This window comes from Neophocaena asiaeorientalis, unplaced genomic scaffold (genome assembly GCF_003031525.2).
Source record: "Neophocaena asiaeorientalis asiaeorientalis breed wild unplaced genomic scaffold, Neophocaena_asiaeorientalis_V1.1 scaffold102, whole genome shotgun sequence".
NCBI classification, from domain to species: domain Eukaryota; kingdom Metazoa; phylum Chordata; class Mammalia; order Artiodactyla; family Phocoenidae; genus Neophocaena; species Neophocaena asiaeorientalis.
In genome coordinates this window covers 4,651,623-4,666,433 of record NW_020175078.1, presented here as the reverse complement: position 1 = coordinate 4,666,433, position 14,811 = coordinate 4,651,623, and the positions used below count along the sequence as shown (strand labels likewise).

At 37.4% G+C, this 14,811-nt stretch overlaps 1 protein-coding gene across 4 annotated transcripts in view; it reads left to right on the top strand.

Moving 5' to 3' along the window:
• CCNT2 (cyclin T2) overlaps nucleotides 1-14,811 on the top strand; it is a 48,327-nt gene that overhangs the window by 17,922 nt on the left and 15,594 nt on the right. For all 4 annotated transcript variants that reach the window (XM_024764096.1, XM_024764094.1, XM_024764095.1 and 1 more), the window contains 2 exons: nucleotides 11,799-11,927; nucleotides 13,756-13,816. In XM_024764096.1, the coding sequence (XP_024619864.1) occupies nucleotides 11,799-11,927; nucleotides 13,756-13,816 (190 nt within the window). The remainder of the gene's footprint in view (nucleotides 1-11,798; nucleotides 11,928-13,755; nucleotides 13,817-14,811) is intronic.

Here is a 14,811-nt window from a genome sequence, read left to right as displayed (position 1 = left end):
AGGCTGCCTGGAGAACTTTCTCTTCTATGTTGTACAGCTCTTGGGGTTCAGCTTTGGGTTTGGACCCACCTTTGCGTGTAGGTTGCCTGAGGGCATCTGTTCCCCACCCAGACAGGACAAGGTTAAAGGATTGGCTGATTCGGGGGCTCACTCAGGCCCTGGGGTGGGGAGGGGTATGGATGCAGGGCGAGCCTGCGGCAGCAGAGGCTAGCAGGACGTTGCACCCGCCTTAGGCGCACCGTGTGTTCTCCCAGGGAAGTTGTCCCTGGATCATGGGACTGTAATAGTGGCGGGCTGCACAGGCTCCCGGGAGGGGCGGTGTGGACAGTGACCTGTGCTCGCACACAGGCTTCTTGGTGACTGCAGCGGCAGCCTTAGGGTCTCATGCCCATCTCTGGTGTCCGTGCTGATAGCCACGGCTCATGCCTGTCTCTGGAGCTCATTTAGGCAGTGCTCTGAATCCCCTCTCCTCGCGCACCTGGAAACAGTGGCCTTTTGCTTCTTCAGCAGCTCCAGACTTTTTCCCGGACTCCCTCCCAGCTAGCTGCGGCACACTAGCCCCCTTCAGGCTGTGTTCACGCAGCCAACCCCAGTCCTGTCCCTGGGATCTGACCTCTGAAGCCTGAGCCTCAGCTCCCAGCCCCCGCCCGCCCTGGCGGGTGAGCAGACAAGCCTCTTGGGCTGGTGAGTGCTGGTCAGCACTGATCCTCTGTGCGGGGATCTCTCCGCTTTGCCCTCTGCACCCCTGTTGCTGTGCTCTCCTCCGTGACCCCGAAGCTCCCTGCTCCACCACCCGCAGTCTCTGCCCGCGAAGGGGCTTCCTAGTGTTTGGAAACCTTTCCTCCTTCACAGCTCCCTCCCACTGGTGCAGGTCCCGTCCCTATCCTTTTGTCTCTGTTTTTTCTTTTGCCCTACCCAGGTATGTGGGGAGTTTCTTGCCTTTTGAGAGGTCTGAGGTCTTCTGCCAGCATTCAGTAGGTGTTCTGTAGCTTGCTCCATATGTAGATGTAGTTTTGATGTATTTATGGGGAGGAAGGTGATCTCCATGTCGTTTACTCCTCCACCATCTTGTAGGTGCAAATTCACCATCTGAATCATTTTTTAAATGTCTGTTAGTTTGGAGGTGTGATGGTTTGTTAAATTTTTTGGTGTTTTTAATTGTGGTAAAATATAACATAAAATGTAACATTTAAACTATTTTTAAGTGTACAGTTCAGTGACATTAAGTACGTTCACATTGTGTGCACCCATCCCCACCATCCATCCATATCCAGAACGTTTTATCTTCACAAACTGAAAGTCTATTTAGTAATCAAACTTCACATTTCCCCTTTCTCCCCACCCCCAGCAACCACCATCCTACTTTGCTATGAATTTCACTATTCTTGGTACCTCCTATAAGTGGAATCTTAAAATATTTGAACTTTCATGTCTAGCTTATTCCACTTTACCTGATGTCTTCAAGATTCATGTTTGTTGTAGCATGTGTCAGAATTTCCTTTCTTTCTAAAGCTGAGTAATATTCCATTGTATGTTTGTACTACAGTTGTTCATCCATTTTAATTTGTTAATGGACAGATGGATAGCTGCTATAAACATGAATATACAAATTGCTCAATTCCTTGCTTTCAGTATTTCAGGGTGTATACCCAGAAATGGATTTACTGGATCACATTGTAATTCTGGGTTTAATTTTTTGAGGAACTGCCGTACTGTTTTCCATAGCAATAGCACCATCTCGTATTCCAACTAGGAATGCACACAGATGCCAATTTCACATCCTCACCAACACTCTTTTTTTTGGTGTTTTTGGCTGCATTGGGTCTTTGTTGCTGCACACAGGCTTTTCTCTGGTTGTGGAAAGTGGCTACTCTTCATTGCGGTGGCTTCTCTTGTTGCAGAGCACGGGCTCTGGGCGTGTGGGCTCTAGAGTGCAGGCTCAGTAGGTGTGGTGGACAGGCTTAGTTGCTCCGCAGCATGTGGGATCTTCCCAGACCAGGGCTCGAACCCAAGTCCCCTGCATTTGCAGGCGGATTCTTGACCACTGTGCCACCAAGGAAGCCCCACCAACACTTACTCTTCTGGTTTTCTGATAATAACCATCCTAACAGGTGTGAAGTGGTATTTCATTGTAGTTTTGATTTGAGATTCTCTGATGACTACTGGTGTTGAGCATCTTTTCATGTGATTATTGGTCATTTATCTTCTTTGGAGAAATGTCTACTCAAGTCCTTTGTCCATATTTTAGTTGAGTGTTTTGTTGTTAAGTTATATGAGTTCTTCATATACTCTGGATATTGATCCCTTATCATATACATGATTTGCAAGTATTTTCTCCCATTCTGTAGGCCAACTTCATATATATGTGTGTATATAATATATAAAATATATATTTTAGTGCACAAAAGGTTTTAATTTTGATGAAGTCCAAATTTTTTCTTCTGTTGCTTGTGCTTTCTTTTTTTTTTTTCCCCGCAGTACGCGGGCCTCTCACTGTTGTGGCCTCTCCTGTTGTAGAGCACAGACTCCGGACGCACAGGCCCAGCAGCCATGGCTCACGGGCCCAGCCGCTCCACGGCATGTGGGATCTTCCCAGACCGGGCCACGAACCCATGTCCCCGGCATCAGCACCAGGGAGGCCTGTTGCCTGTGCTTTTGGTGTCATATCCAAGAAATCATTGCCGGGCTTCCCTGGTGGCGCAGTGGTTGAGAGTCCGCCTGCCGATGCAGGGGACATGGGTTTGTGCCCTGGTCCGGGAAGATCCCACATGCCGTTGAGCGGCTGGGCCTGTGAGCCGTGGCCGCTAGGCCTGTGCGTCCGGAGCCTGTGCTCTGCAACAGGAGAGGCCACAACAGTGAGAGGCCTGCGTACTGTTGGCGAAAAAAAAAAGAAATAATTGCCAAATCCAAAATTATTTCCCGTATTCTTCTAAGTTTTATAGTTTTAGTTCTTACATTTAAGTCTTTGGTCCATAGTGAGCTAATTTTTATATATGGTGTAAGGTAAGGGTCTGATTTTTGCATGCGGATATTGTTTTCTCAGTACCATTTGTTGACTCGTTTTTTAAGCAGTTCTTTCTAGTGTGATTTTTGTTGCTTAGGGACAACTCTTCTAATTTTTTTCTTATAGTATCTTTGTAAGACCTAAATACTTTTTGTGATACTCACTTTTTTCAGAGATTAGTTTTCCTGAGTTTTAAGTAGATGTGTTTCAGAGGAGCTTTTCTAACTTCACGGTTATTTTGTGTGATATTCAGAAATGTAGCAGGTGGCTTTCTGGGGCCTCCTGGCTGTGTTCCCCTACCTCATTTTTATCTCTGCTTTGCCTTGTACCTATCCTGCCAATTTTGCTTTTTGTTCCCAGAAGTTTTTCTTCAATATGGAGTCCTGGAAGAGAGCCTTGGGAGATCAGTTTCAAAAGTTCATAGAAGTTAGCTTCAACCCTTTAAGCCTTATTCTAGGCCTCATGCATTCATCCACTTAATTGGACTTGACAGAATTTTTCCCAGGTTTAGCTGCTGTTATCAAATTGGCCTGCCATGGTTTCCAGTGGGTGCCTGTTGGCTACTTTGAGTTTCTTCTGTTATCAAGTCCAGCACATGCCCCATTACTTCCCTTTCCTTATTGCATAGATGCTGATACTGTAGGTATTGTGGTTACAGTAGCCTGTTTTCTCCTCTCCCATTTGTATATTGGGATTTCCTTGTTAAGTGGTTTGGTTATAAGCATCCATAGGCTCTTGGTTTTGCTATCTTGTTACTCTGATTTTCTGTGGAGATTTGAGTAAGCAAGGCAGAAGATCCCTCAGAGAGCGTTTGATAGACATATGAAAGCATGTGATATTGTTAGATTTTTTTTTTCAGATTGATTCTGAAAAGAGCTCAAAGTTTTTTAAAAAAGCTTTGAAACATGGTGCTCTATATGTCTAGTTACATATGTTGACTGATGGAATGTATTGACCATATCTTATACAAGTCTTTATAAAGTCTTCATGAAGCAACTTTTTTCCCTCAAAATTAAATGATTGTAAAATATTCATATAATTCATACTTTTTTTCGTGCACACACACATACTTGTGTCTGCTAGTCTTGTTAGTTCATATGCTTCTTTGATGGCTTTAGCTTATTTGTCCCAGAACTAAGAAAGTATTTTATACAATTTGGTGATGTAGTCATTCTAAACTGAGCCTGGTCTATAGAATAGAGCAGATTTTTATGTTAACAAATATGCAAAGAGTGTTTGCATTAGCCAAGGCACACAAAGGTCTCTGTATGAAGACTGACTTTATGTAATTTATAAACTGATTTTGAAGGCATAACAAAGATATTTTTAGTACATAAAATTGTTTACAGTAATTTTTTTAAGTGAAAATCAGACTATATCACTATACATTCTACTATAAACATGTGTACACATTCTAGGGAATGAGGAAAGTGATAGAAACATCCTTACCACCCCACAGCATTTTGGGGCATTAACTTAATATTTTATACTTAAATATAAGTTGTGGTCCTAGTTGTAAAGCTGGCATGTTAAGTACTCCGTGTATGTCATATTTAAGGAAATAGATGTGATGTGAACTAATGGGCATAGGGTTTCTTTTGCGGGTGATGAAAATATACCTTAAATTCACCAGTTTAGAATGTGTAATTCAGTGGGTATATTTATAGAGTTATGCAGCCATTATCACAATCTAAGTGTATAGTACTTTCATCACCCCAAAAAGAAACCCCATGCCTATTAGCAGTTCGCTGATTTTTCTCCCCCCTCCCAATCCTGGACAACCATTCTGTCTCTGTAGATTTGCCTATTCTGGACATTGCATATAAATGGAATTATGCAATATGTGGTATTACACTTAGCATAATGTTTCCAAGATTCGCCCATGGTGTAGCATATATTAGCACTTCGTTCCTTTTTACTGCTTAGTAACATTCCATTCATTGTGTGGATATCTCATTTTATTCGTCCATTTATCAGTTTGTGGACATCTAGGTTGTTTCAAATTTTTTGCTATTGTGAATAATGCTGGTGTGAACATTCGTGTGCAAGGTTTTGTGTGGAGTTAAGGTTTTGTTTTCTCTTGAGTATATACCTGGGAGTGGAATTGCTAGATTGTATGGTAAACCTAGACCTCAATAATCTTAGGTAGCTTCTTTTTTAATATTTTATTTATTTATTTATTTATTTTGGCGGCACCGGGTCTTAGTTGTGGCACATGAGATCTTCCTTGTGGCGTGAGGGATCTTTTAGTTGAGGCATGTGGACTTCTTAGTTTTTGCATGTGGACACTCAGTTGCAACATGCATGCGGGATCTAGTTCCCTGACTAGGGATTGAACCCAGGCCCCCTGCATTGTGAGTGAGGAGTCTTACCCACTGAACCACCAGGGAAGTCCCTTGGATAGCTTTTTTAAAGACATTTTGTGAAACTGCCAAATGGTTTTCCAGAGTATTCATACCATTTTACCTTCCCATAAACAACGTTAAATGGTTGCACTTTCTCCACATCTTTGCCAGCACTTAAACTGGCTTTTTTCAAAATTATGGTTATCCTAGTGAGTGTACAGTAGTATCTCGTGGTTTTGATTTGCTTTTCCGTAGTGATTAATGGTCTAGAGCATCTTTTCATGTGTGTGTTGGCTATTTGTATATGCTTAAGCCTTGAACAGTACAGGGTTTAGGGACCCCACCCCCACACACTAGGAAATATGCATAGAACTTTACCGTTGCCCTGCCCTCTGTATACAAGGTTCTACATCTGTGGATTCAACCCACTGCAGTTGCTAAGGCACTGTAGTATGTATTTATTGAAAAAAAATCTAAGTTGTAGGACGTCTTTATATATTCTGGGTAATAATCGCTTATCAGAAAAATAATTTGGGAGTTTTTTCTTCCATTCCATTGCTTGTCTTTTTCACATTCTTGATGGTGTCATTTGTAGCACATGTATCCAATTTATTAATATTTTTCTTTTGTCACTTGTGCTTTGGTATATCTAAGAAAGCATTGCCTGATCCAAAGTTATGAAGATTTATTGCTGTATTCTTATAGGAGTTTTTTTAAATAGCTTTAGCTCTTACATTTTGTCCTGTGATCCATTTTCAGTTACTTTTGGTTTGTGGTGTTAAAGAGGGAGGGATGGACTTCATTTTTTTGCATGTGATTATATGGTTGTCCCAGCACTATTAGGTGAAAAGACTGTTTATTGAATTATCTTGACACTCTTGTTGAAAAATCAGTTTATTGAATTATCTTGACACTCTTGTTGAAAAATCAGTTGACCATAAATATAATGTTTATTTCTGAACTCTTTGTTCTATTCCACAACCTATATGTCTTTATGCAGTACCACATAGTCTTGATTACTGTAGCTTGTAAGTTTTGAATTCAGGAAGTATGAGTCTTTCCAACTTTGTTCTTCTTTTTCAAGGTTGTTTTGGTTATTCTCTGTCCCTTGCATTTCCATATGAATTTTAGGATCAGCTGGTCAGTTTCTGCAAAAAAGAAGCTGGGATTTGACAGGGATTTTGTGAATCTGTAGATCAATTTGGAGAATCAGGCCATCTTCACAGTATTAATTCTTCTATAATATTAGTTTTTGTTTGTTTAGCCATCTGAAGAAAAGTGGTTTTTTTAAGGTTTATGTGGTATGATAGAATACATATGCAACGTTAATGTTCTTATTTCACAGTACTATGATTGTTTATTATGGGCTGGTAGGAGCTGAATATGTAAGGGAGAGTTGAACACCAACATTTGAAATGCTAAGGGTATTTTAAACTATAAATTGATTTTTTTTCATTTTTGTAACAAATTCATAATGATGAGGTATTCCTCAATAAATAAATTTTAAAATGCCAAATTGTGTTAAGCATATTAAATGTATTTAAATATAATGTAATTACTTTGGAAATCAAGCCCTGTTCTCTTCATCAGTACTATTTTTCAGCAATACTGAATACTAGTATTTTTTCAGTCTTTATTAAGCCAGCTCTTTTTAAAATGTAACTAGATGTTCCAAATAACATCCAACCTGAAGATTTGTTTAAATTCTCAACATAAAATTTCTTACGTTGACAGTATTACACTCACACATAATTATATGGGTAGGAAAACAGCTAAAATGCCAGAGTGAGTTAATGACATTTTCTGTAACACTGAAATGCCAGTGTTTTCAGTGCAGTAAAATTAAGGGTTTAAACCCCTTTTTAACATTGTACTGGAATTTTGGTTTAATTTGTTGAAGCTTGGTGATCTTTCTTAGTAACAAACGGACATTTTGACCTATTCCATTTTCTTCTTTGTTGGGGGGCTGTTTTCCTTCATATCTAAGTTTTTACTTTACTTTTCCTGTTCTGGGATCCTCGTTCTGTGAGTCTTTGCTGAAGTTAAACCATTACCACTTTTCTGTAACTATAGCCATAGGCAAGTGAGTTCCAGATTCAGACTGTGGTATCTAGAACTAGCTGGATATTTATTAATGAAGCGTCTTCAAGGCACAGAAAATAATTACTCCTATTCTTAGGGGACAGGAAGTGTTGGGGCAGTTAAGGGACAAGGCAGAAATGGCCTCACCAGCCTGTAGGACCTAAAGATGAAACCTAAGAAAAGATTAGAAAAAGCTTGTTGATGATGTATTAGCAAATAGAAAGCAGACTTGGAGGTCTTTGCTTCTGTTAGGGCTTTTTTGCATTAGCAGATTTAAAGTTGAAGAGTAATAAAACAGCTATGGCTAGTTCTTAAATAAAAATGTATACACAAAGTGTATGCAGAAAATTAACTACTAAAAGAATAAAGACCAGAATGATTTATTTGAAACTGATTTTGATGTAGCCATTTCCAGTGACTTAGACATCACCCAAGCTTTTTGTTATTGCAAACTGACCTTGCCTCCAACTATCAAGGTTGAAGGCAGCAATGGAGAGTGAAGAATGTCAGCAGTAAAGGCATCATGAGCAGAAGGGGGAGACAGCGGCCAGGAATGGGCAGGAGGAGAAAGATGGAGAAGGAAGGGAGTCAGATCAAGCAGTAGGAATGGAAACATACAAAGGAATAGAATAAGAGAAGAATGTAAAAACAGCTGGAGGGAGAAAGGAAAAGAGGAGTGCAAGTGTAATCATTTAAGTAAAGTCAGGTGCCATCATTTCAGTGTTTGAATCTGCTTATTAGTTAGGACTACAATGAACCCTTTAAAGAATTGAGTTTAACCGTGGAAGAAAGAAGGTGAGCGAGAAAGAAGGGAATTTTGATGAGCATGTTAAATCACTTTTTAAATTTAAGATCAACCCTAAAAATACACAACTGTTGTTTCATTTTGCAGCATAGTAATAATAATATTTGAGTCATATTACAATGGGGCACTATTCTAAGTGCTTTACATATATTGATTCATTTAATCCTTACCACAACTTAATAAGCAGATACTATTTCTCCCATTTTACAGATGCGGAAACTGAGCCACAAAGAGAATAAGTAATTTGCCTAGGCTAGTCAGATAACAGAGCCAGGATTCCACTGAGGCAGTCTGACTACTGTGCTACAGCTGGCTTCATCACCTCTACCTCCCCCTCTCCATCATTTGTATGGTATATTTCTGTAGAAATTTGTCTTGTTTTGAGAATGTAATATACCCTTGAAATAGTTGTACATCTGCTAGAGTGACAAACTGTGGACACTATTTAAAGATCAGTTTTTCTTCTCTTTAGTTACAGCAACTTGAGAAAGTTTATTAAACTCAGTACCAGATCACAAAAGATGAATAGTGCATGGTCCCTGTCCCCAGTGAACTGAATCTCAGTTTGTAATTGGTCATTTGAACCAACCAAATGTCTACTCCAATATTGGTGTGAATTCTTTTACTTTGAACCAAGTTTGCTAATGAATGTTTGTTGTCTTCAGAAGTATGCTCACCTTTAAAAGCCACCGACCAACTAGAAGTGTTGTCGTTACTTAAAGGTTTTTGAGTTATTTTTGTTTTAATAAGCTAAACAACAAAGTCAGCTTTTCATACAAAAAGCAGTGGTACCTAGTTTGATTACCTTCCTTAGTCATCCTTAAAATTAAAGCCTCGCATGGATATTCACAAAGTATCTAAAAAGGTGTTTTGTTTTGTTTTGTTTTGTTTTTACAGCCCTGATGGAGTAAGATGTTTGCAGGCAGTAGAGGAGGAAATGTGAATGGAGGTAGTGGATTTCACCAGGAACTTTGGAAGAGTGTTGGGTATTAGTTGCACTGGAGGAGGATGAGAATTGAGCCCTATTTAGAGGGAGAACAGAAAGACTTCTGTGAGGAGTGTGGGTAAATAAACCAGGAACCTATCCTGAAGATCATTGCTTAGCTCCTTGAATACTTAATTTTTAAAACTTTTTTGTAGAATTTTAGAATCATTCACTAGCATGCATATTTTGTGTCCATTGAGACTGTCTTCTAAGGAGAAGAGCTATGTGGTTTGAAAGTGCTTCTTGATATTGAGGTTTACAAAAAGTCTGAAGAGGATGGAGCTGTGACTGGGAGTCCTAAGAGATTTTACCAAGAAAAACTCATTGGAGACTTTTAGAAGTGCCCTTTAGGCAAGTAAGAGAAATTCTGGATTATCTGGTGTTAGGAAGACAGTTTAAATTTTAAGTTCAGTCTAATTTGACTTTTCATTTGAGCCTGTATTGCTTCACTGTTTGACAGAGTTCTAGCATTTGAAGGTTGACTTAGCCATTTCCCTCTTAGACATGAACGAGATAATAAATGAGAGATTGTGGGAAACTGAGAGTATCTTCATTTTATTGAGTGTTTCTTGCATTTCTTACCTTGGCATTGGCTCTTAGATTTTTTGTTTTGACATTTGGAATACTCTGAACTTAATATTGGTGCCTTTATATTAATATGTGGATTATCCACATGTCATTCATTAAGCAAGCATTTTGAACAGCAGCTCACAATGCTGGATAACGAATGAATAATTTAGTCTCTGTGTTCAAGCTGCTTCTAGACTGGTAGGGCAGACAAAGTTAATAAACCCCAAGTTAGAGTACAGTGTAAGTACAATGATAGAGGAATACACCATTTGCTATTGAATAAAGAAGAGCAATTCACTCTTACTCGGGAATTTTACCTTGGGTGGGTGTGATCTTTTGAGGCAAGCTGTTAAATAGAAAAGGAATTAATCAAACAGACTAGGTAGCAGTGGTAAGAAATTTTCAGTATGTAGACAGAATGACAAAACAGATAGAACATAATTGTCCACTCTCAGTTATCTTACACTTTCTACATCTCAGGGACCCCCCTGCCCTGGATGACTGCCATATAACTGGTATCTCAAGAATATTGACTAATTTTGGTATTGCTTAATTAAATCTGTTGTAAAGAATAACAGTTTAGTCTGTATCTATGAAAACTAAGAATAAGTTGCTTTTCTGAGCATTCTCAGTTTTTTAAACCATTTCCTGTTGTAATTTTAAGAGACTGAAATAAATTGAAAGTCCAAGATGGAATTATTCAGTCTATTTAAGGTAACATTATTGCTGGTTGTTTGTAGCCAAACTCACTTAATTTTAGGTATGTTTTAAAGATTTATACACAGGAAGAGAACTTCGTGAAGTCATTTTTACTCCATTGACTCATCTGCAAATGCAGTTGGACTAGAGAAGGCCCCTTTCAGATCCAAAATCCAGTGATTAAATTTTATATCTCAAGAATGATATTTATAAGTTGTTTTAAAAGCTATCAGAAGAAAGATCCATCTCCCCTGTATCAAATTTTCTCCTTATGTTAACTACCCAAATCGTGTAACTTGATTTATGCCCCCCTCTCTCCTCCCCTCCTTCTTTTGGCATTGTTTCTGTATAGTGATTGATAACCCCTCAGATGCAGTTAGACTCAGATATTCATCTCTTGAAAAAATAATGTACCTGAATCTTGACGTTTAGAAATTATCTTTTCATGACAAATTTTTTGTATATATTCCTAGAATGTTATTTGAACTTAAATTATGCCAGTTTTCTGAGTCAGCAATTATTTGGTTTACTACTAAGTTTTTGGATAAATATTTGCTCAAAATTGGTGTTCTCTTAGTATCTTTATAGTGCAATGTTCTTATGTTTCTATCCCAAGAGCATAACTTACTAAAGCTAAAAAAAAAAAAAAAGTTAATTTTTTCATCTCCAGTTAGAAAGGTTTCTACTCTATTGGTTTGTCTTACATGTTTATATTCCCTGGCTTTTTAGCTACTTTTAATATTGCTATATTGAAGTAATAGAGATATACTAGGGAGCAGTTTCATGTTCAGAATCCTCTTATTTTGCCTTGTAGATTCTTGTTCTTTTTCTCTCTTAAGCAAGATTGTATAGCTCTTAGCCACAAAATGAAGCATTGATTAAAAGAATCCTAGTAAGTGGTGACTGCCTCAAAAGAGGGAAAATCTGGGTATACTTTACCCACTTTTCTTTTTCTTTTTTCTTTTTCTTTCTTTTTTTTTTTTTTTAAAGCTTTGGCTTCATTATTTTGCTTGAGTTTTTTCCTTTACCTCCACAATGTGCGTTAATATTATTTAAACTCTTAGCTAAAGTGTAAGTCTTTTTCCTTTTAGAATTCTACTTGCAAAACAAGTAAAACAGATTTTATAGACTGAGGTAACTAGTTCTATCTAATGAATAACTTTTAAAAAATTTAATCTCGTCATAGCCCAACTTCAGTTCATACTATTAATATGGCATTCCTTTTTTGCATGCCCCCTCCCTTAGAAAGTAGAAAGTGTTTCCAAAATTTATTTGTTTTTAAATCACCAAATTTTATCTTTTCCACAGATAATATCACCTACTGCATTATTTTTGGCTGCAAAAGTAGAAGAACAGGCTCGAAAACTTGAACATGTTATCAAAGTAGCACATGCTTGTCTTCATCCCCTAGAGCCACTGCTGGATACTAAATGTGATGTATGTAAAAATTGGGTGTTTTGGGTTTTGAAGCCTTTTCATTATTTAGATTTAATAAAAATACAATTCGATTAGTGTTGCCTTCCAATGCTGCTTATTACTATTACGACTTAGGAATGTAATACCAGGAAGTGATCTGACAGAAACATATTTCATGTTAATGTTCATGAATTTCATTGTCATTCTGCATCATGTAAAGCTTTGATTCAAAGGTACTTTTTAAGTGTTTCACATTTTGTTTATCCTCACAGCAAACCTGTGATATATGTAGAGGGTATATCATATCACCTTCATCGTTTGGGTGTATTTAAGACCAGAGATATATAATTCTCTTAAATTGTCGGCAAGTAAGGGAATAGAAAAACCTCTGGATTTATCTCTAGACCAGTAATTACTCTTTTTATGGAAGTGTTCCTTTATTAATGCGTGTATGCTACTACTATTCTCTGACACATAAAGATTTATTTTACCATGCTTTCATGAGTGTCATTTTGAAATTATTTTTGTTTTCCTAAAGAGTAATACTGGTTTACAGGCAGCTTGTTCATCACCAGTGTTTCAATAGACCTTGTTTGAAAACACCATTTTTAAATGTTCTGACATCTTAAAACAGAAGCTAGCATTCTGGGCCTTTGAAATCCTTTTTCTAGCACTCCTATGTAAGTGAGTTGCTTTATCAGGAACTGTTAACTACTGAATGACTACCAGACTGTATTAATTCAGTTTGATTTGGATCAAGTTTAAGGTCCAAATTAAATATACCTGATTTTATTAATGACAGGTTTTATCCTACATGTTGGCTTTTAGGGACTAAAATATTAATGTAGCTATTCAATGATAGAGAATGTATGATTATTTAAAGTTACTTCTTATAGTTTCTATTAACTTTACAAATTCAGAATTATTTCTTGTGAATGCTTAGGGTATTGTTCAAATAATAGAAAAATCTGTGTTTTAAAATTCAGCTCAGTGATCTCAAAATGGGCATAAATAAAATTAAAGGTGCTTTCACTCTAAGTTTAGCAATATGTCCTTAGAAATGAATATTTATATATAATATAGTTTTCTTATCACCTTAGTCAATTGTCATGATATAAGAATGAGATGGCAGGAAAGTTTTCATACCTTTTATTCCCCGAGTAATTACATTAGGGCAATGATTTATTGAAGTTGAGGGAGAAGATCGTCTGTTTTTGTCCCCACAGGTGTATGGTACATTGTTTTGGTATTTTATAGCTAAAATTTTTTCTTTTAATCTAGGGGTTTGAGGGATTGTTTTATTTTGTCTTTTCTGAAGAGAGGAATTTAATTCTAAAAAATAACGCACTGACCTACTGTGACAGTCAAGGAATTACTACATGAAATATCCTAGAGTGAGTTGATAAATCCTTTTCTTTAAAGGCCAGTTCGAATTTAATCTTACTTGGGTTGGCGCTTCCTGTCCTTAATGAGTCTTGAAGCACCAATGCCTAGGTAAAGTTTTACGTTACAGACTGGAGATGTCTTTTTTCAATTAACCTACCCCCTTTCATATTATTATTTTTAGATTGGTGTTTGTTTTGTTTTGTTTTGCTTTGCTTTGCTTTGTTTACATTTCCTGTATTAGAAGTAATTGAATTTAGAGTTTCCTGTATTAGAAGTAATTGAATTGAGAATTATCACAGAAAATAGGTTTTCTCTATCACCCTCAGTTTTATTTTCTTCATATTTCCAAACTACCTTGCAGTAGTTTGTAATGAATCTATAATACTCATGAGATTTAACAGTCCCATAGTCTAGTAGTGTTATGTTTATTAAGCATTTTAATATTATTATTTTTACCTGGCAGGCTTACCTTCAGCAGACTCAAGAACTGGTTTTACTTGAAACCATAATGCTACAAACCCTAGGTATGTACTTATGTCAGGTATTATTTGTGTGTGTGTGTTCTTCAGTGCAGTATTCTAAATAAAGGAAAAGATTTCTGGAGTAATTTTATCATTGAAGAAAGTTTCATTTGAAAATAAAGTTTGGTGCCAGAATAGTATTTTAATTTTGTTTAGCATTTAATTGAATGGCAAACATAGCCTTCAGTGTGATTTCTTATATTTTCAGAGAGTTGAGACACTGTGCTTCATTTTGGATTTGCATTGGGGAATAAAATGGTCCTTTAGGGCTGTGGTGTATGACTGTAATATGTATAAACATACATGGCAGTCCTGCTGTACTAGAGCTTATGAATTTATCACATCATTTTATTGTATTTTTTAAAATATTTATTTGGTTGCACTGGGTCTTAGTTGGGGCAGGTGGGCTCCTTAGTTGAGGCAGGCAGGCTCCTTAGTTGTGGCATGTGGGCTCCTTAGTTGTGGCATGCGAACTCTTAGTTGCAGCATGCATGTGGGATCTAGTTCCCTGACCAGGGATGGAACCCAGGCCCCCTGCATTGGGAGCATGGAGTCTTATCCGCTGTGCCACCAGAGAAGTCCCTATCACATCATTTTAAATGTGACATAGTAGTTTATTTAAATGTTGATCGTCCTCGTCTAAAAGTTATATTGTCTGCAAGGTTTGTGCAACTTAAGTATCTGTAAAAATTGTTTATTCTAATCTCTTACTTTACTCATGAGGAAATTGAGCCCTAAGCAGGTTTTGACTGTGTACAGTCATATATTACTTCTGGAAGAACCTAGCAGGGTGTAGTGGGAAGAACATAGGCTTTATGGAGATCTGCGCTTAAATGTGTAAGCCTCTTTACTTTCTAAACTTGGTCAGAGTTCCTTTACCTTTCGTACCTCCATCCTGTATGTGCAAGGTGGAATAATAATGTAGCTATAACATTGTGACTTTGAAGATGAAAGATTGTTGTGTTTTTTTTTGTTGTTGTTGTTTTTTTTTTTTTTTT